At 40.0% G+C, this 21,513-nt stretch overlaps 1 protein-coding gene across 1 annotated transcript in view; it reads right to left on the reverse strand.

Moving 5' to 3' along the window:
- CDK14 (cyclin dependent kinase 14) overlaps positions 1-21,513 on the reverse strand; it is a 516,006-nt gene that overhangs the window by 68,754 nt on the left and 425,739 nt on the right. Inside the window, exons 13-14 of the mRNA XM_079785896.1 lie at positions 17,557-17,696; positions 11,602-11,745 (exon numbers count right to left, since the gene is read on the reverse strand). Of these exons, the coding sequence (XP_079642022.1) occupies positions 11,630-11,745; positions 17,557-17,696 (256 nt within the window). The 3' untranslated portion in view covers positions 11,602-11,629. The remainder of the gene's footprint in view (positions 1-11,601; positions 11,746-17,556; positions 17,697-21,513) is intronic.

Consider the following 21,513-nt stretch of genomic DNA (forward strand, 5'->3'; position numbering starts at 1 on the left):
TTGTGGAAAGATTCAACACAGAGAATGGTAAATAGAAGAACATCAATATGTACCAGATATTATTGTAGTTCGTGGAGAGGGGATTAACTGACAAGAATGCAAGATTAGCAGAGAGTCTGCGAAGCCCCTGAATGCAGTGCAGACTTGGGAAGGCCAAGCTGAGGGCAGCAATGGAGAAAGAGGTGGGCCGGGGAGGAGGCAGGGCAGGAGACAAAGGCCACCATTCGCCCTGGCTCTGACGGCCAGTGCCTCTGGCTCGTCCATCTTGAGCGGTAAGGACAGCTTACTTAAAGTTAGTCTAAAACTGGGAAATCCACTTGGACACAACTTAGACCCAATTCTCTTACTTAAAAAAAATATTCTTGACAATGTTTTCTCTCAAAATAGTTCATTTATTCATTTCTCGAACAAATCTGCCAGTTATTAACAAACTGAGTTACTGTGGGAGAATTTAAAAAAACCTTAACTTCAGATGAACCATTTCAGACAGTATATCATAATGTTGTTTTTTTTCAAAGGCCAGCTTTTGGACCACACAATAAAACTCCCAAATGAGGGGATGAGTGGATTCACACTGATGTTTAAATTTTTAGATTTGACAAACTAACGGGGTATATCTTGACAGCTATATTCAGTAGCTTATTGCTAAGCTTTTTATGCTGAATACCGAACAGAATAAATTTTCCACCAGTGTTTTGAGTAGGAGGTTTTAAGATTCCTATTCACTGAAGACAGCAGTCGGAGGCAGCTCGATAAAACAAGCATTGGCTATTTCATAACTGCTTCAGAAACTGTCTCAATATTTAAGAGAAAAGGCAAAGACATTTTGAAAATATATGTTTTAACCAAAATCTGGATGCTAAGTAAACATCCTTTCGTGCTCAGCCAGAAAGACTTGCAGCTGTGGCATCTGTGACTTAAAATAACAAATGAAGATGTCCGTGTAAAAGATAAATGATACCATAAAAGTTTCTTATCAAAAGGAAAAAAAACAACATTTTCTGTTGCAATTTATGTAGAAAAGGGCTTTACACTAAAGCCCCTTTAACATACTGCAAAAATACTGGAACCTTTAGATTTGGAGTTTAGCTTGAGTACATACCAGGCAATACTATTTTCTGTTTTGCCACCACATTCTCCTTTTACAGACTGCAGCTTTATTTTTCCTGTAAGCATAGGTCTGTAGCTTCCTTTTGTTTGTAAATATGGCTACTGTAAGTTGCTGACTCTATGGTAAAATATCAAATTCTAGATGAACTGACAACTAGGCAGTAATGAAATTGGAAAGCTACCTCCCCCTTTAAAGAAAAAAACAACAACAGATTAAAATGTTAACATTGTACCAACATTTAATACAGTCATATTCTAAAATATACAAATATATTTCAACATGGATTAGATCTCAATCTCCCCAAAGGCAGATCCTCTCCTCTGTAAATGACTGCAGAAGGAGCAGGGAGCCAGCTTGGTGGGTGCAGCCTAGCTAACCACAGCCCTCTTAGAATCAGTATGCAACTGAGCTAGTCTTCCACACCAGCAGAGGGGAAAAAAAATCCCTCTTATTTTCCAAAGTTGCCCATCTCCGTTTCTGTTGAATTGCTACATCGCCCAGATAAAACATTTGAGAGTATGTCAGCTTTAATTAATGTAACATGACCTGATCATTTCCACAGTTAAGAATAAAGAAGTTTGCATTCTTTAAATCCAAAGCTCAACCTGGAGATTATGCTAAGTGGCTTCATTCATAGTCCACACTCCTCTGCTCCTGTCAGAAGGACAGCATTTGTCCCCTCTAGTGATAAACAAATTATACATGAAATCAATTCCACTTCACAATCATTTTTCCTATTGGGTATTATCTTTCCTTCGCTGCTCCCTCCAGTTAAGCCCACATCCTGTAACTTGCTAATGAGCTGGGGGCTTTCTGTTCCAGGTGGCACCCCCTGCCTCGAAGTCATGACATTTCCCATTTCGAATGCTGCTGGCATTTTTCGACAGCTCCTGTTAACTATCCTTTTTGACCTGCGCTAAGAGGAACTCATCTGATCGAATCCTCTAACCTGCCAATCATTCTAGCAAATGATCTTCACAGTCACTCCCAAGGCAGGAATGGAGGGGGGAAAAAAAAGAAAGAAATGCGAGTGAGAGAATGAGGGAGTAGGCAAGCGGCTGCCTCTGCAGCTACCTAATGAGAATACTTTAAGTCTCTGAGGCAGCTGAAACACTGAAAAACTGGTGGGAAAATTAGGACACAACTGCATGCCTGGCTCGGTAATTACTGATTTCTTTCCATCCTGAGATCATTTCGAGAGCAACACCTCTGAGATGTGCCAGCTTCTAAAGAACACAAGAACACCCTACCTGACGTGGAGAAAATAGATGTATTTCTCCTGCCACTATCAATATGCAATTCCCACAATCCCTCTCTGTCAAACAGCATCCTTCGCAGAATTAATTATGTGCTATAAGCTCGTTAAGTGTGCATTTGTAAACTAGGGGTGATTATCATGTTTGCCACAGTGAAGGAAGACCTCCTTCCCCCCTCCCCGCCCCCCAACCTACCTCAGGCATATTTTAAATGTTACCATCATTTAGGGGTGTTGATTTATGCTCATTTACATAAAAACAAACAGGTATGGTTGAACATGGCACTGGGCTCAAGGAGGATTTAACAGTGAAAACATGGGCATTCTTATTAATGGAGGTAAAAAAAAAATTTCCCTTCTAGATTTTCTTGCTGTGCAATTTATTTAGTGGGTTCCCAGCCCACAGAGTAGCTCAATGATGTTAGGATGAAAGATCGGGTATATGGATCTTTGACAATGGATCACAATTCTAGGAATCTTAATATAAAGTAGTTATGTTGACCAAGAAATGATACAACATAATTAATCATTATACCACTGTATGTTAATAATGTAAAATACTGTACACGATTTAATTGCACATGATAGTCACACAACTTTCCCCATTTACAGTAATTAGACCAATAGCCCCATTTACAGTAATTATTATATGTAATTGAGGGCATTTTACTAATTGCACTGAAAATGATAATCCAGAGCAATTAAAAATCCAAGGGCACTATACATTAAAAGAATGGTGATAATTTAAATGAAAAAAAAATCACCCCAAAATGGAAGTTAACAGCCACAGTATTTTTTTAATATATATATTTTTAATTTTTAGAGAGAGAGAGGAAGGGAGAAGAAAAGATAGAAATATCCACATAAGAGTAAAACATCCACTGGCTGCCTCCTGCATGCCCCTACTGGGGCTTGACCCAAACCGAGGCATAGACACTGACCAGGAATCCAACATCAACCTTTGGTGCACAGGATGGCGCCCAACTAACTGAGCCACACTGGCCAGGGCAACAGCCACAGTATTGGATTCCACACTTGACATATATGGTGATATTTATTATGAGTTAAATTTCCATCAACTTCTCCAACTTTTGTATTTTTTTGTTTGTTTGTTTGAGAGTTTGTGCATTATTTCCATAGGTGGAAAGCAACGCTTTGACGAATCTATGATGCTATCCTAGCAACTTCAGGACTGTTGAAAAATTATTCTATTGGCTGTGTGAGCATACAGAGTGTGTATGTTTGTGTGTGCGTGTGTGCACACGTGCGTGTGCGTGTGTGTGTGTGTGTGTGTGTGTGTGTGTGTGTTTTGGTGCAGGAAACAGCTATCCAAAATTCCAAAAGAGACTTGGTAAATTATTCATTTGCACAACTGGTTTGATGTTCTTAAAAGCTTTATTCATAGAAGCATCTCAGTGTATTGCAAACATTTTGTTAACTATACTTGTAATAATTTAGCTAAAATGTTTAACTTTGTTAGACATGAAATACATTTGGGTTGAGCTTTTCATTACACTTGCTATCTGTCTAGAATTTTAATGTGTCTAAGGCCCTGAATCCCTGGCTTTTGTCCCGGATCCCCAGTGTGTACCCCTCCCTGACCCCACTCCCCATTTCTACCCTGACAAAGCTCCCACGTGAGGACTATCTCAGGAGGAGTGATGAGCATCGTGGGACAATGAGAATAGTTTCAAGCTTCTTTTTGCCTTCCCTTCCCGGCATTATCATTTAGACATTGTCGTCCATGCATTCAAATGTCATCTCAGACCATCAGCCCACTTCAACTCAAACAGCCTCCTTTCATGCTCAGACACTTCTTAGAGTATCCGCAGACCACAAAGACTGTCTAGTGGGACTCAGCTGCTATCCTGGTATTAATAATACAATACAGTGCACTTAGGGCATAGACGATTCCCTCTGTATCCCAAATTCATAAGACTCGCCATTAAATAAAAAGAAAAATCGAGCACCTGAGCTGATTATAACTAATTGTATAATATATGTGACTGCTAACTTCATAACAGTTTGTCCAAGCACTCTAACAGACATCTTGCTTACTAGCCAAATCACATCCTGCGTCTACTATTTTTTACAAGAAAGCTTCCCTCATATTATGCTGCTGGCTAAATAGTCCCTAAGAAATTAATTTGGGTTTTAAAAAGACAGAGATACAAGTTGCAGTTTTATTCATACCCCCCTTCCCCACTTTGAAAGCTCATCTGACTTGCAACACCGAATCACAAAAATATAGCCAAGTTTTGAGCATCCATGGCTGATGAACCAATCTGTGAAGCATCAAACGCTTCTTGTCTTTTAGTCTTTTTGCTTTTAAAAACTCTCAATCAGAGAAGGGAAAAGGAAAAGTAAGGGCAAAAACTATTATTATTTTTAGTTTTAAAAATATCACTCAAATCTTTTTAAGAAAAACACACTGAAATATTTAAAGGTAATGGAGTGTCATGTGAGTTAAAACAATAGTTTTGAAAAGCAATGTGCATGTGCACATATTTGTGTGTGTGCCCGTGTGTGTGTGTGTGTGTGTGTGTGTGTGTGTGTGTGTGTGAGAGAGAGAGAGAGAGAGAGAGAGAGAGAGAGAGAGAGAGAGAGAATAGCAAGTGTAGTAAAATGCAAACATCTGGGGGAAATAGGGGAAGGGTATCAGGAATTCGTGGTACTATTCTTACTATTTCTGCAACTTTTCTATAAATCTGAAATTATGTCAATAGAAAAAAATTAAATGAATGCTTAAAAAGTGTACTCTGGATGAAGCATGATATAGTTTACTTTTACTCTGCTTTGTCACATTCCCAGGGATAATTAAGCAGATTAGGTAGCAAAGGCCTTAGAGTCCTTTGCTAACCCCTTCACAGGGCTGGTGGTGATGGTGCAGAGCACAGGGAGAAGTGGAGAGGCAGAGAAGGGAGAGGGAGGAGAGAAGAGACAAACTTCCTTAGCCTACTAATGGGCATCAGTTTAGAGGAGAGAATAGACTCTCCGGGGTAGAGGGAAACTAAGGAAGGGGGTGGAGGTAGGGTAGGGAAGCTAAACCACATTCCAGCCTCTTCTCAGCCAGGTGTTCATAATATGCATTATGCATTTGTGGTTGGAAGCACTGTCAATTTCCCGAATAAGATGTATTTTTTAATCTGCAGCAATGAAGGGGTAATGACAAAAACCAGGGGTTCTTTCAGATAAAACCTTCAAGCAACACTGAGGTTTGTTTCCCCCTCTCTCTGTTATTTCCAGAACTAGTCTTGTCAACCACATGAGACAACAGACAATAAAACTGTAGTCGTTTGATAGGAAAAAAAATTGCAGGATCATGAAGAAAACAACAGTTCTTACAGAAAAAATCAGAAGCCTTCCTACTGCTGATAGAAAGTTAGATCCCAAACTTGAATTTCTTACATTGTGATAAGTACTGATTGGTAGTGTCTCCTTTTGTGTCTATAGTTGTAAAAATACAACATGGCTTAAAAAGACCTTGTCTTCTGAGGAAACGTCATACTGTTCTCCACAGTGGCTGCACCAGTCTGCATTCCCACCAGCAGTGCACGAGGGTTCCTTTTTCTCTGCATCCTCTTCAGCACTTGTCGTTTGTTGATTTGTTGATGACAGCCATTCGGACAGGTGTGAGATGGTGCCTCATTGTTGTTTTGATTTGCATATCTCAGATGATTAGTGACTTTGAGCATGTTTTCATATGTCTCCTGGCCTTCTGTATGTCTTCTTTCGAAAAGTGTCTATTTAGGTCCTTTGCCCATTTTTTGATTGGATTGTTTATCTTCCTTTTGTTAAGTTGTATGAGTTCCCTATACATTTTGGAGATTAAACCCTTATTGGAGACAACATTGGCAAATATGTTCTCCCATGCAGTGGGCTTTCTTGTTGTTTTGTTGATGGTTTCTTTTGCTGTGCAGAAGCTTTTTATTTTGATGTAGTCCCATTTGTTTATTTTCTCCTTAGTTTCCATTGCCCTAGGAGTTGTGTCGGTAAAGATATTGCTACAACAAATGTCTGCTATTTTGCTTCCTATGGCTTCTTCTAAGATTTTTATGATTTCCACAAAATTAAAAATGGAACTGCCATTTGACCCAGTAATACCACTTCTAGGTATATATCCCAAGAAAACAGAAACACCAATCAGAAAGAATATATGCACCCCTATGTTTACAGCAGCACAATTTACAATAGCTAAGATCTGGAAACAGCCAAAGTGCCCATCAGCAGACAAGTGGATTAGAAAACTGTGGTACATCTACACAATGGAATACTACGCTGCGGTAAAAAAGAAGAAATTATTACCATTTGCAACAGCATGGATGGAACTGGAGAGCATTATGCTAAGCGAAATAAGCCAGTCAGAGAAAGATAAATATCACATGATCTTACCCGTTTATGGAATATAATGAACATCATAAAGTGATGAACAGAAATAGATACAGAGACAAAGAAGCAACGAACAGACTGTCAAACTACAGTGGGAAGGCAAGGGAGGGGGGTAAGAGATCAACTGAAGGACTTGTATTCATGCATATAAGCATAACCAATGGACACAGACACTGGGCGGCGGGGAGGGCATGTGCCGGGGATAGGGGAGGCTGGGGGGAAGTCAATGGGAGGAAAAGGAGACATATGCGCTACTCTTTGTAATAATTTAAACAATAAAAAAAAAGACCTTTAGTCAAAAATATCACACAAATGAGGATGCTGTTACTCCATGAAAACTGGAGTTTCCCTTTGCACTGGGCTGGTTTTTTCCCTTGGTAGTGGCCAGGCAAGGTACCTTCAGACTATACAGCGTGCTTCAGCCCTCTTCTGAGGGGTTCCTTAAGTAAAGGTCGGCCATCCAGGTCCCAGCTCAGCTGACTGGATCAGGGCTCAGTGCCTGACCAAGGGTGGTCTACAGTCAGCCAGCAGCCTTGCTCTCTACTTCACAATGATGAGGACCCCAATCAGAACTGCTTCTGAGGAGGGCTGAGTCTGAGGAAAAGAGCTCAGCAATACAGAAAAAGGGAGACAGAGAAAGGGCAATGAGCAGGATTCCTGCTGAAACAGAAACAAGGCGGCAGAAGCCGGGAGGTGAGGGGAAGACGAAAGGGATGTGAGCTGATGCAGTGACAGAACCAGTGAGCTGCCACAGTGTCACAGGATAAAGGAGAGCAGCAGGTGGGTGTTTCTCCAGGACCAGTTACCAGGGTCCAGACAGCAGAACGAAAGCTCCCATGGGATTCTGAGGGGCACTGAGTGTTTGCGCACCTATATGGACTGCCAACCTGTTCTGCCTTACTCCCCCCAAGCAATCTCAACGAAGACCACCATTAGCTGAGGAAATCTGTGTCTCCTTCCCCTAAAATAGCCCACACCCACTTTCTCCGGGCCTCTCCTGTCCCTGGGGCACAGCTCTTCCTGTCCTTCTCAATGGTGCCTCTCTGTCCCTCTCACTCTGCTACCTGCCTCTTTCCTCATTTGAGAGCTTCTCTTCCTCAAACACTTGAGCTTCTCTTAGGTGGCTATCATCTAGAACTGACACATATTTATACTGACTGAATACAGTTTAATGCATTCTGTTTACCTGGAAGACTACTTTTAGTTAATTATTGCTTGATAACTAAATCAAGCAGAGAAAGCCTAACACTTTTTTCCCCTCATTGTCATATAATCTATATATATAAAAGCCTAAGTGGCCATTATGACTGAATGACCAGAACGACCATGATCGGTTGACCAGTCACTATGATGTGCACTGACCACCAGGGGGCAGACACTCAATGCAGGAACTGCCTCCTGGTGGTCAGTGCACTCCCACAGCCAACCTCCCACGGCCACCCCCTCACTGGCAGGCTAACACCCCCTCCCCACGCCAGCTGGCCAACCTCATGTGGCCCCTCCCCCCAGCTGGGCAACCCAGCCCCCCCACCATAGGCCTTGATCATGGGCCAGGCCGAGGGAACCCACCCGTGCACAAATTCGTGCACCAGGCCTCTAGTAGTTAATTAGCAAAGATAATACTCTATAAGGCAAGGAGAAGGTCACCAAAATCTGCATGCAGATAACTTCTTGCACTTGAACCAAATACAATTTTTTTCATGCACTAGACAGACAGCTATTAAACTTGAACTTATTACAAATTTAATAGGGTCTGAAGACCAGCTGATTCATTGAAAAGAGATGTACCCTAATGAGCACATATCATTTCAGAAAAAAATGTTAAGACATCTGTCTAATAGATTAGAAGCCACTCTTATTTCTTGTATTCAGCAAAAAGAGAAGTAGACAGAGAGACCAAGCACTTCCTGTCTGTTTAGAATAACTGGAAATTAAACTCAACGTAGGGTTGTGTTTGGTATCAGGGTATGCAAATGTAAGTGAATCTACTGGATGTGGTATTCAATATAGCTTCTAGTCTTTTCCTTGGGGGAAATTTCTATGCACATTGAAGGCTCCCTCAGACATTAAGAGGATTTTACTCTTCAATGGTGATAAAAAATGGGGACAATCTATGAGATCTTGAGTCTGTTAATATCTTTAGAGGATAACAAAATGCAGGAAGCACAGTCTTTGGTCATCCGGTGGCATTAGCCCATGTTTAACTCAGGTAACTGTGTGGTTTTTCTTTTCATTTAATTTGGTCACAGGACTCTGAAACCCAAATCACTTTCTGCTGCAAAGGAAAATGCTTCTCATTATCCAGTTTATGCAAATCCAGGACATTAACTAAATAATGAAGTGACCTTAGCATGCAAGTACAGAAACAGTTTGGCACTGAGGGACTGGGGGGAAAATTAGGGCCTGAAACACTCCTGTCTATCAGTCCTCATCATTTCAAAAACAGAAGAGATACAATGCACTTCCCTCTGCCTAACTCTCAAGAGAGATGGTGAAATGCTGACCTTAGCCCAGTCTTAGTCTATTAGGGCCCCCAACCTTTACCCCTCCTTCTCCTTCCCAATATTTCTGGGCTTTACAAAGAATTGGGACATTTGAGGAAAATTTAATATGCCACATCCTGCTCTAAGCAGTTAATTCATTCATTAAAACAAAATTAAAATATAGAAAATTCCATGTTTTCTCTATGAATACCTATATTTATGTACATTTTTTTGCTCAATATGTCTATAATTTGATATTCAACTATTGATCAGAATAAGTTATTTTGTACAGGATTTCTTAGGATAATATATAGGTTATATATTTTTTGTCTCTAAGATGGCCCCATTTGATTAAAATTAAAAACCCACTAAGGGGAGGAATTAAAATTTCTTTTTCTGCTGACAGAAAACTCAGAATCTAGCCTCCATGTAGCTTTTCTGAGAAAAGAAAAATTTAGATGTTTTCTTAATATAATGTTGAATCAAGCTGAGGTAGTTAAATTTGGAAGAGACCAACAAAAACACTGATATTAAAGCTTTACAAGTTGATGTAAAATGACAAAATTCATAGAGAAGATATTTGTGTTATCAAAAATTCTAGAGGAAGATCTTCTACCATGCAGATATAATCTTAAATTAGTTTAAAAAATATACTGCAAAGAAAATACATTTTTAAAGGCTTTTAAATACTGATGATCACAGTTATGAGCACCTTTTAAAATCTCTTTTCAATTAAGTTTTGAGTCCTCACAGGCTAGGCTTGTGTTCTGTAAGTTTGATTTGATTTTACAAGGAGAAGCTGACCTCATCTACACATGTTCTAACAGCTTTGACTGGCCAGGCTCAGGCCAGAACACTCTCAAAAGAGCAGAGAAGAAAGAACACAGCCTTGCAATTGAAATTCAAACTTGCTTGTGTGCATGTGTGTATGAGAGAGCAGCCCAAATAAAGTCCACTTTTTGTTTCGTTCTACTGAATTGGCTAAAGGATTTATAAAGCCAGGGCCCTCATTATGGTAATGTAGGTTAAATACTTTAAAAAGTCTATGCTGCAACCTCATGAATTCAAACCACTCTCAGAACCAGGAGGTCGCCGGTCAAAAACTCAGCCCCACTCTTTGTCTGACCAACTAAAATTCAGAATGGCAGCACAAACGCTGTGGGGTAGTGAAGTTGTGCTTCTAGGTGACTGTATCCAACAGGGAAAAATAACCTGAAGAGTGAAGGTCTCACTCTTACCCACCAGACAAGGTGGATAATTTAATTTACTCTCTTTGCCAGGCTGACAATGCAGCCTGTTAAGCTCTTTCCCATCAAGAGACAGAGGAAGGAAAAGGAGCACCAGTCACGCTGTACCCACCCTCCAATTCACTAGAACACCGAATTGCTGAACATCCACATGAGCAAGGAACAGACATGGACTAGCAAATAAGAAACTTTCCCCACAGAAACGTTGGTTCTCTATTTGCTTGGGAGCATTATGTGACGTTGAAGGAAAAGATACACACACACACACACACACACACACACACACACACACACACACACATATATATATATATATAGGCACAAAATTCCCCAAACCCAGACACTTGCACCTGGCAATAAAAGAGAGGCACAAGCTTTTCAGAAGTTGCAGTCCTGTGCTTGTTTCTGTAAAGCATGTGTGATGACGGGGACAGGCTGACAGGCCCAGCGATGGCCTTGTTTAGATGACGCTTCCTATCTGCAGAACAGTGGCAGTCACAGTCCCATACAGGACACAAAGGGAAACTGCACCCTGATAAGGTCTGAACCAGGGGCCTGGCAGGGATCAGAAATGGGTGACGTGGCCCACGTGGCAGCTGAGCAAAGCCTCGAGCACATGTCCTTCCTGAGGGAGGCGGCCAGCATTCAGTCGGACTCACACTCCCGGCTGGATTGTGAGCACGGGATGGAGCTGCCGATCTTTCCAGAAAAGCCAGAAATCCAGACTTTGTGTAAAACCTCCCCATTTGAAAATGAGAGCAACTGATTAAAAAATTAAATTGTGTGGGTCAAACAAAGCAGGTCTGTGGCTTCGATACAGCCCAAGGTTAACCTTTTCCTCACCTCAATGAAAAATGTGTGAAGAGTTAGAATGGTTTGCTTCTGACTAAATGGCCTGTTTCAGACCATATGAATGAAGCACAATTTTGGTTAGACTCCAGAAATGCCTGAAAATATGCAAATGACCGACTGCACTTCTCCTCAGTAGAACCGGGGGTGAATGCCATAATGAACATAAGAGACTCGTCAGATGGGGTAAAAGCTGAACTATTTCACTTAAAAGATCTATTTGACATCTATTCAATACTATTTTCCAAGGAAAGTGGGCCATCTTACCTGTGCTCTCTTGGGAACGCTGTGCTCATCAGTGCTTGCTGTTGGATAGACTTTTGCCATAACTATTGTTTTTCCCAAAGGCCCGCATGCTTTCTCCCGATTCTGGCTGCAATCTTACATTTGGGACGGTAAAAATAGAAGACACTGTGGACAGAATGAAAAGTTGTCATTTATATATTTATCAATGTATTTCCTCTTTTTTAATAAAAATGGGTATTGAGATACACTTCTGGAGGGCTAGCACTTGGAACATTACAGTGCATATTGGCCTTGGAAAGTCAAGTAATCACAGCCACACTCACATTTACACAGACTTACACACATATGACAGGACAGTCTGCCTTCTCCTCAGAATCACAGCTCAGTAGGTGAAAACAACCTGTTTTTCCCTTTCTTTGTGCCATACTTTCATCCATTCATTAAAGAAATATTTATTGAGTCCCATGCTGTCCTAGGACTTCAGAACCCTGAAGTGCATGAATCAGAAGGAAAAGAAATCCCTGTTCTTACAGATTCCACTTGGGGAAGACAGAGGAAGACAATCAGACAAATATAAACTATCAACTGGTAGTGAGTGTCATGATGAAAAATAAATCAAGGAAGAGAAATTGGAAATGCTGGGGTAGAAGTAGGTACATTTGAACAGAGACCCAAAGTAGGTGAGAGGACAAGCCATACCTATCTAGAGGAAGAGGAAGTACAAATGTAGAAAGAGGAAACAGCAAGAGCTGACTCTCAGGAGGCAAGAAGAGAAACAGGCAAAATGTTAGGAGGCTATTATAAAAATACAGGTGACAAGTGGATAGAAAAGCTGTGGTACATATATACAATGGAATATTATTCAGCCATAAAAAAGAATGAAACCTTACCATTTGTGACAGCACTAATGGACCTACAGGATATTATGCTCAGTGAAGTACAAATTTGTCAGAGAGAGACAAATACCATATAATTTCACTTATACGTGGAATCTAAAGAACAATATATATGAACAAACAAAACAGAAACAGACTCACAAATGTAGAGAACAGACTAGTGGTTTCCAGAGGGGAGGGGAGATGGGGGACTGGGTGAAAAAGGTGAAGGGATGAGAAGATTGGTAGTCACAAAATAGTTACAGGGACATAAAATACAGCATAGGAAATAGACTCATTAATATTGCGATGACTATGTATGGTGTCAGGTGGGTAGTAGAAATATCAGGGGGAACACTTTGTAAAGTATATGATTGTCTAACACTATGTTGTACACCTGAAACTAATACAAAATAATATTGGGGGGAAAAAACTGAGAACAAAATACAGGTGAAAGAAGACAACCAGTGACTTGGAACACAGTGACAGCATTGGAGAAGAGAGAAGGGGTGTGATTCTGGAAATATTTTGAAGATAATACCAACAGGGTCTGTGGAAGAAGTGAGTATGGTGTGACAAAAGAAAGCTTCGGAGAGAACCTGCATTAACTGGAAGCACAATGTTGCCATTTGTTGACCAGGGGAAGACTCCAGAGGGAGCCAGTCTGGGGGAAGAGATGAGGAGCTCAGTTTTTGGAATACTACTGGTAAGTTTGAGAGCCTACTAGGTGGCCAACTGGAGAATCTGAGTAGTCAGGTGGATATGCAATCAGTGGAGGTGGGACTGGAGATATAAATTTGGAAGCTGTCAATGTATAAAGAATATTTAAATCATGAGATGGGAAGAGATCATCGGGGCTCTAAGGAGCAAATATAGATAGAAAGATTTGAGGACTAAGCCCCAGGGCACTCTAACAGGGAGATGTCTGGCAGATCAGGAGAAATCCACAGGAACCTGAAAAGTAGAGGCAGAAGGAAAACCCTGGGAGAGTCCTGTCCTAGAATTCAAGTGAAGGAAATGTTACCCAGAGGGGAGGGTGGTCAGTTGGGTTGAATTCTGCTGATGGATCAAGATGAGGGCTGAGGAAGGATCAATGGATAGAGACTTGGAAAACAGGGGATTTGGAGTCTTGGGTGCAAAAGCCTGGGTCAAAAGGATCCACGAGAGAATGGAAATCTAGGAATTACAGGCAGCAAATACATTTAAAATGGTGTATGCTTGTTTTCTTTTTTAAAAGATGACCTGGAACTACCCTAATGGCATAATGTTGTTTTAGGGTAATATCTAGGACATATGTAGGACCAGGTAGGAAAACCTGCAAACCTTATAGCTGGAAAGGTCCTTAGGGAGCACTGGTTTTCTCAGTGAGAAACCGGAAGCGCACAAGAATAAGGAACTTGGCCAAAGTTGCTGGGCTACTTAGTGGAGCTGATGCTAGAATCCAGGGGTTCTGTTTCCCAGTTCAGGGCTCTTCACACCGCACCAATTTGTTAGGCTGTTTTTCACTGCAGATCAGAGTGCTGTGAATGCGCAAATGAATGTAATAAAATCAAGGCCTCTGCGCTATGAAGTGTATTTTGTTCATTTACTTGGACAAGGGTAGTTCAGCTTCAATAATTTATGTAACTTGATAGTATACACAGGAGAATGCCCTATGGCGTGTTTGGGAAAAGTAATGAATTTCTTCTAAATCAGCCTCTCATTTACTTCCCTGCAATTAAATCTCTGTGAAGAAGTGGGGCAAGGCTGTTGGGGTTTCAGGACAGAGGGAGAATGACAAGGTGCCACCAGAATTAGCCAGCTTTAACCGCGAGATCCCCAGGTAACTGTGCCATTATTCCTGCTTGATAAGTTTGTAATTTCTGGCACACTAGTACATTACTTCTAAATTGTGGTATTATGTAAACTGGTGGGGTTTTTAAGGAGTAGTATAATAAAGAAAGGTACTCTATTGTCATATGTTCTTCCAAAGAAAATAAGAGTCTGGCATAAGTAAACAACTTCATCTTTGTATAATCCATGAAATGACTGCAGTTCTCTACCTAACCAGGGCTCTGATCACATTCGATAGTCTTCTCTCAGGGTCTGATACATTAAAGTGGCCAAGAAGGCTCGTGCCCACTCTTCTCCTTTGCGTCTGGTTTCATTTTCTGCTTGCATAATTGCTTTTCTTTTGTTGACATTCTTTTTAAAAATGCTGGGAGCTATCTTTTAAGATTGTGAGTGCTCTGGACTGAACTGTGTCCTCCCATATTCATATGTTGAAGCCTTAACTCCCAATGTGATGGTCTTTCGAGATGGGGCTCTGAGTAATAATTAGGGCTAGATGAGCTCATGAGGGTGGGGCTCTCATGACGAGATTAGTGGTTTTATAGGAAGAGGACATGAGAAAGAGGTGACTCTCTGCCATGTGAGGAGACAGCAAGGTAGCTGTCCACAAGGCAGGGAAAGGCTCTCACCAGGAACCCAATTTGCCCGCACTTGGAACTTGAACTTCCCAGTGCCAAGAACTGTGAGAAACGGTTTGTTGTTTAAGCACCTCCCCACCCCCCTGCCTATAGGAGCCTGAACAGACAATGCAGAGAGGTGCCTGGAATCGATGAATCTAGACCATCACCTGGTTGATAAGATAATCCATTTATTGGTTCTGCAACACGTCTTCTCAGGTGGACCTCCTACCAAATCTCCTTGAAAAGGAAGCAAGCAAGCACAGGAGGGTACTGCCAGATCTACTTCCATTTGCCAGCTGGTGATCTTTTACAAGACTCCACACTAATGAAAACTTGAATGTTAAGAATTTCTAAATATAGTCTGCAGAACATCAACCTAGATAACAGTCACCAAAACGAGTCGTTTCACCCAGAACTAGTTCCAAAGTCTCCAAAGTCTCCGAGTGCTTTGTTTTGTAAACATGTGTGTAGCACTACCACGTTGTCCAAAATGGAAATGACTATAGTATTTAATACTGGGACTGTTCTTTCTCAGGACTGGCTTTATGCGTCACAATGATTATCTACTAGACACAGAAACAGCATTTCTGTAACTCAAAATTGTTACCAGAGGCATTTAGCAGAATCATGCTTTAAAAAAAATAATGATTTCTCATCTTTATTCTCCCCCCTTCAAAAGGTTTTACTCCTCCTGATGTTTAACGTTATGCAAAGACGTGTTTCTGCCAATGAATATCACCTTATGGTGATGCTTCTGCAAATAGCCTGCTGTGAGCTGATAAAGGGATTAATGCAGCCAAAATTCTTAATCTGTGAAATTACAAATTAAATTCTCATATTAAAAATACCACCCTGAGGTATTTTTTGTGGTTTTAATTCCCCTCTGGTGTTCTGCATACACTGTGCTTGCTAATGAGGGGGACAAGGCTGTCTCTGCTGGCAGCCTGCTGCCGAGTGATAATGTGGAGGCATTTACTTCCTGATAGAAAATGGATTTAACCACTGGCTGATAAACTAAGTGGCAAGTGGGTAATAAGTCCATATTAACAGAAAAGTAGGACTACAAAATTCAGAATTCATAGACCATCAAAATCCTGGCTTAAACTCAGTCATCAAGTCAGATGGGATTGAGATGTCACCAAGGAGGAGTGATATCAAGCTACAAGTTATACTAAAAAAGGAAAATAAACCATATGTTTGAGTTTGATGAGCCACAAACTAATAAGCCCATTTGCATCATTTTTTTCTTCAGTATAAAAGGATGTGCCACCAATTCATTATTTTTCCATAGTGATCTCATCTTTAATTTTTTTTTTTAAATAGGGATAGCTATTGTCATGGTCAGTGGGTATACTTTTAAAAAGGAAGTAGTGCAGAACATACAATAAATATGTAATGTTTTTTAAAATTTACAAAGTTTAGGGGGAGTAGTGGATTATAGTCACTGTAGGGTAAAAAAAAGGAATTAAAATAAATTGTGGGATTATAAAAAATAATTTAGGGTAGGAATACTCAAGAGCAGTTGTTACTTATGACTTAGTTCCAAAATAAAAGGGTTATTGTTGCCAAGGAGAATTTAATACAATGGGGGAAACATCTAAAGTCCAAAAGATTAAAGAAATAACTAGGTATGTCCATGGTAATTGATGTATATACAAGGATTAATAAGCACATCATCAATATCTATGCATATGTGCAGCATATTAATTTTCAGGCAATCAGAATGAGAAAAAATATCTCCAGCTGGCATGTGGAAAGAAAGTATCACCATTAAACAAAAATGTTCTTGAGTGTTTTGCGAAATTTCACAAGAATTCTGTTTCACACTTTGGAAGAAAGATGAGATCCTCCCAGCCATAAATCCTCCCCCAAATATTTAAAAATGTAATTGAAAGAGGCTGTGTAAATATGAACACTTTTGTAAAAACAAAACAAAAACCCACCCAGGAATGTGTTTTGTTTTAAGAGATCTAGAGAAGATCTCTCTGTATTAATACCAAGAGCATTTGTAGTTAAAATGAATTATGTCTTCAGTTCTTACATGTCAATTCAGTGCATTAGCCAATTGCCAACTCTACTCGTCAGCTCACTGCATAGCAGCCCTTTTTAAGGTTATTGTTACAACCAAGATGGTCTCTGAGAATCAAACAGAAATGAATCATTCCTCCTCTGCACTGCAGCCAGTTAAAAAGTACTGTATGCATAAATATGTAAATCATATTTTCCCTTTCCTTTATGACTGCTCAGATCATTTTTTTTGGACACACACATAATCAAACACAAAGACATGCGGCTGCAAACTGCAGAGCAGAGATAGCAAAAAAGGAATCCATTTTCTTCCTGTGTCTGGTAAGCTGGCGTTTGAATGGCAGGATTCCATTAAATATATACATACAACCCCCCTTCTCCCCTGCGTTCTCTCTCCCTTTCTCTCTCTCCACACACACACACACACACACACACACACACACACACACACACACACAAATGTACATATATGTATATAGACACACACATAATATATACGCAAGCATATAATCTTACAAATGCACATGTAAACATCAATCTCTCTACATGTACTAGTATGTTACATGTAGATGCTAAAATGATGTCCCTGCTTTGATTGGATGTTGTGGATTTGTCCTACTCACTATCGGTCAGTTCCCATAGCCGTGGGGGCAGGTCACTAAAATACTCGTGGCTCAAGGCAGCCTGTGCTGATAGTCTGTTCTTTGGGGAACATTGTAGGAGTTTGGAGGCCAGATCCTCTGCATAATTCACATAGCTAAGCCTGAAAACATAAGCACAAAAGAGAGAAATCAGACCAAACATGAAGTTACTCAATAAGACATAAGGCTCACCCACATTTTCTGGACTTATTTATCCCTGGCCAAGAAAACAAGTTAAATTACCTGCTGAAAATAAACAGAAGCTGAGTACATGTTGGTTCTTAGAGTATCTGTTATGCTAAACTAACTGGCTTTTACTCTTGTAATCTTAGTCTCATTAATTTAAAATATTCCTACTATAAGCAAAAGGTTGATACTGGCAGGCTAGAACTAGGTCCAGAGGTAGAAAATTTCAGACGATAATTTATCAAATAGTTGTCAGAATTTGTTCATAGGATCTATGTACTGCATACACATCTGGATACATTTACAGGAAAATTAATACAAAATAACCAGGAGAATTAAAATAAAACTGCTATTAAATTCTCTAGTTACGAATGTTACCTTTTCTCTAAGAATTCACATTTTCTTACATTTAATATAAAATTTTTGGAATAAGTACAGTCAAATGTCAACAATCAGAATATGAACATGCAGGTTAACAAAGGGGATATGCTTAAACCATATGGGGCTGAATCAATTCAAGATGACCTTTAAAACAACAGTAGATAGAAAATGTGTCTCAAGATTATAAAAATTAAAAAAAAGCAGAAGTAAAGTCTTCCATGTGGTACAGCTTTCAAATGGGCAGCAGACCACACAGCCCAGCCCAGCCCAGCCCAGCCGTGCTTGTCATGGAATCTCTGTCTCACTGCTCCGTACAATCAAGCCTGGATAATTAACATAGTGATAACAAAAGTATTCCCAATAATGGCTACCATTTATAGATATTTGAACATGTGTCAAGCCCTTTTGCACTCTCTCATTTATGACAGTCCAATAAGATCATTCTGTTCCAATCTAGGAACAGGAAGCTAAGTGGGAGTCTGAGAAGGTAGTGGGTTGCTCAATTAGAAGGCTGAGTGAATTCAAACCTCTCCAGAATTATAACTCCAAAATGGTTAGGGGGATGTAGAGTACAGCACAGAGAATATAGCCAATAATTTTGAAATAACTATGTATGGTGCCAGCGGGTACTAGACTCATCGGGGGATCACTGCCTAGGTTATATAAATGTCTAACTACTATGCCATATACCTAAAACTAATATGATATTGAATGTCAACTATAATTGAAAATTTTAAAAAGTTAAAGAAAGAAAGAAAGTGGTTTGTATTTGCCATGCTCTTGGACTGTTTCCAAATTAGAGGCTTTTACCCTCGATTTCTGTGTTTCTGCAAGAAGGTTCAATAAGTACAGACTCAGAGGCAGCCAGAAGACTGTGCAGAAAGTGGCACCTGCCTGTGGGTATTTGCTCGTGCACTGCTGGTGGGAATGCAGACTGGTGCAGCCACTGTGGAGAACAGTATGGCGTTTCCTCAAAAAACTAAAAATGGTACTTCCATTTGACCCAGTGATTCCACTTCTAGGACTATATCCCAAGAAACTAGAAACACGAATCAGAAAGGATATATGCACCCCTATGTTCAAAGCAGCACAATTCACCGCAGCTAAGATTTGGAAACAATCTAAGTGCCCATCAGCAGATGAGTGGATTAAAAAGCTGTGTTACAACTACACAATGGAATACTACGCTGCTGTAAAAAGGAAGGATCTCCTACCATTTGCAACAGCATGGATGGAGCTGGAGAGCATTATGCTAAGCGAAATAAGTCAGTCAGAGAAAGATAAATATCACATGATCTCACTCATTTGTGGATTATAATGAACAAGATAAACTGATGAGCAAAAACAGAAACACAGAAGCATCGATCAGATGCTCAAACCTCAGAGGGAAGGTAGGGGAGGGGAGGAGTAAGGGGGAGAGATCAACCAAAGAACTTGTATGTATGCATATAAGCCTAACCAATGGACGGAGACAACAGGGGGTGAGGGTGAGGGCATGATTAGGGGGTGGGGGGCAATGGGGGAATAAGGACACATATGTAATACCTTAATCAATAAAGAAAAAAAAAAGCCCTGAAGCTAGTAAACACACAATTAGCCTTAAACGCCTTTCCTCAAAAACCAACAAATTCTCCCCATTCCCCTCCTCAAGCAGCTATTTTAGTATTGATTTTACATTGTTGTGGGAGAAGAGGAAAGGAAGCAAGGAACCTGGGCAGAGGAAGAAAAGGGGAAAGAGCAAAGACCTTCTCTCTAAAGCTTCACACACGGAGCTCTCATAGATGGTTCAGTGTTTGGCAGCTGCAATGGCTGTTTTTAAAATACTGATCAGTGGATTGGTTTTAAATATGTCTTCCTGGCAAAAGGAAATGTGTCCACAGGAGAAGGAGGCATTATCAGATTCTCAGTAGATTTCCCCCTCCCCCCTTTCCTTTAAGAGGGGCCAGGGACATCACAACAAATCCTTCCTCTTCCTAAGACACTCTCACTATTATAAACTGTTCATTATTTTTAAAGTATCAAATGCAAAGTTTGAGATAGGTACTTTATGTTAAAAGTTGCACTTCTATTGCATGCAGTTTATCTATAATAATAAAAGCATAATATGCTAATTAGACCAGACATCCTTCCGGATGACCTTCCAGATGAAGCCAGGGCTGCAAGGGAAGCCCAGGTCCTGGGTGCCTGGCAGCGGCCGGAGGGAAGCCCGGGTTCCGGGTGCCGGAGGGAAGCCAGTGCTGGCAGCTGGGGGAAGGAAGGCCTACTCTTGCATGAATTTCGTGCATCAGGCCTCCAGTATATATATAATCATGGTGAAAAATATACTGGCGTCCATTCTATGTAACTTTGATAAATTAAGACAGTGCCAGATTGATACCAGATCTGAGTTTAGTCCTGACTGTTACAAGAGCGATGAACCCGTGTGCAGTCCTTACAGCACCAATAAGCCATGAATGAAGCATGGTTTCACTATTTCGAAGATTTATATTTGTAGTTAGTTGTATTTTTGATTTTGCAATAGATTGCTGATCACATTTAAATTGTATACATATGTACCTAACTATAATAAAATCACCAATATAAGACAATCTCATTTCTCCCAAATTGAGCAAACTTTAATAATGTCGATGAAACAAACCAATGTTTATTTGTGACATTCAGTTTAAACACAAATTATAAATTATACATATAAAATTTTAATTTAGAAAGTTTGCTATTTCCTCACTTGCATTTTCAAGAACCACTTTTATTCCAACTCACCACATGCATTTTCAACATCAGAGTCTTTGTGATCACCAGAACCTTTGAGGCCATGCAAGGTGTTTGAGACATGAGACTTCTGGGATATCTTCAGTATTTGGAAGTTTTATCCCAAGCCAAAGGCGGACCTTATCAGAATGTCATAATGATTGTGGCTGTTGTTTGCAGTCTCCCACTGTGATGGCAGATTTTTAAAAATTTTCTTGTAATTCCATCAATTTTTGTTTTATATATTCTTTAAAGTCGAGTAATTAAGTACATAATAATCTAGCACTGTTATCTCTTCCTGGTAAATTAAGTCATCAATCCTTCTGTAGTGACTGTTTTTATCTTTAATAAAACTTTCTGGGCTAAAGTTCATTCTTTTTCTCATATTAATTTAATAACTTCAGGGTTTTTTTTTAATTCAATATTTGCCTGGCATACCTTTGGTAACACTCTTAATTTTTCATAGCCATAATTTTAAGGTTTATCTTTCATAAATACTACATAGCTGAGTTTAATACTTACTCAATTAAATAATCCTCATTTTCTAAGAAGAAAATTTAGTCCATTAACATTGTGTGATTACTGATACATTTAAATTGCTACTACCATCTTAAACGTGCATTC

The sequence above is a fragment of the Cnephaeus nilssonii genome, assembly GCF_951640355.1.
Source record: "Cnephaeus nilssonii genome assembly, chromosome: 12".
NCBI classification, from domain to species: domain Eukaryota; kingdom Metazoa; phylum Chordata; class Mammalia; order Chiroptera; family Vespertilionidae; genus Cnephaeus; species Cnephaeus nilssonii.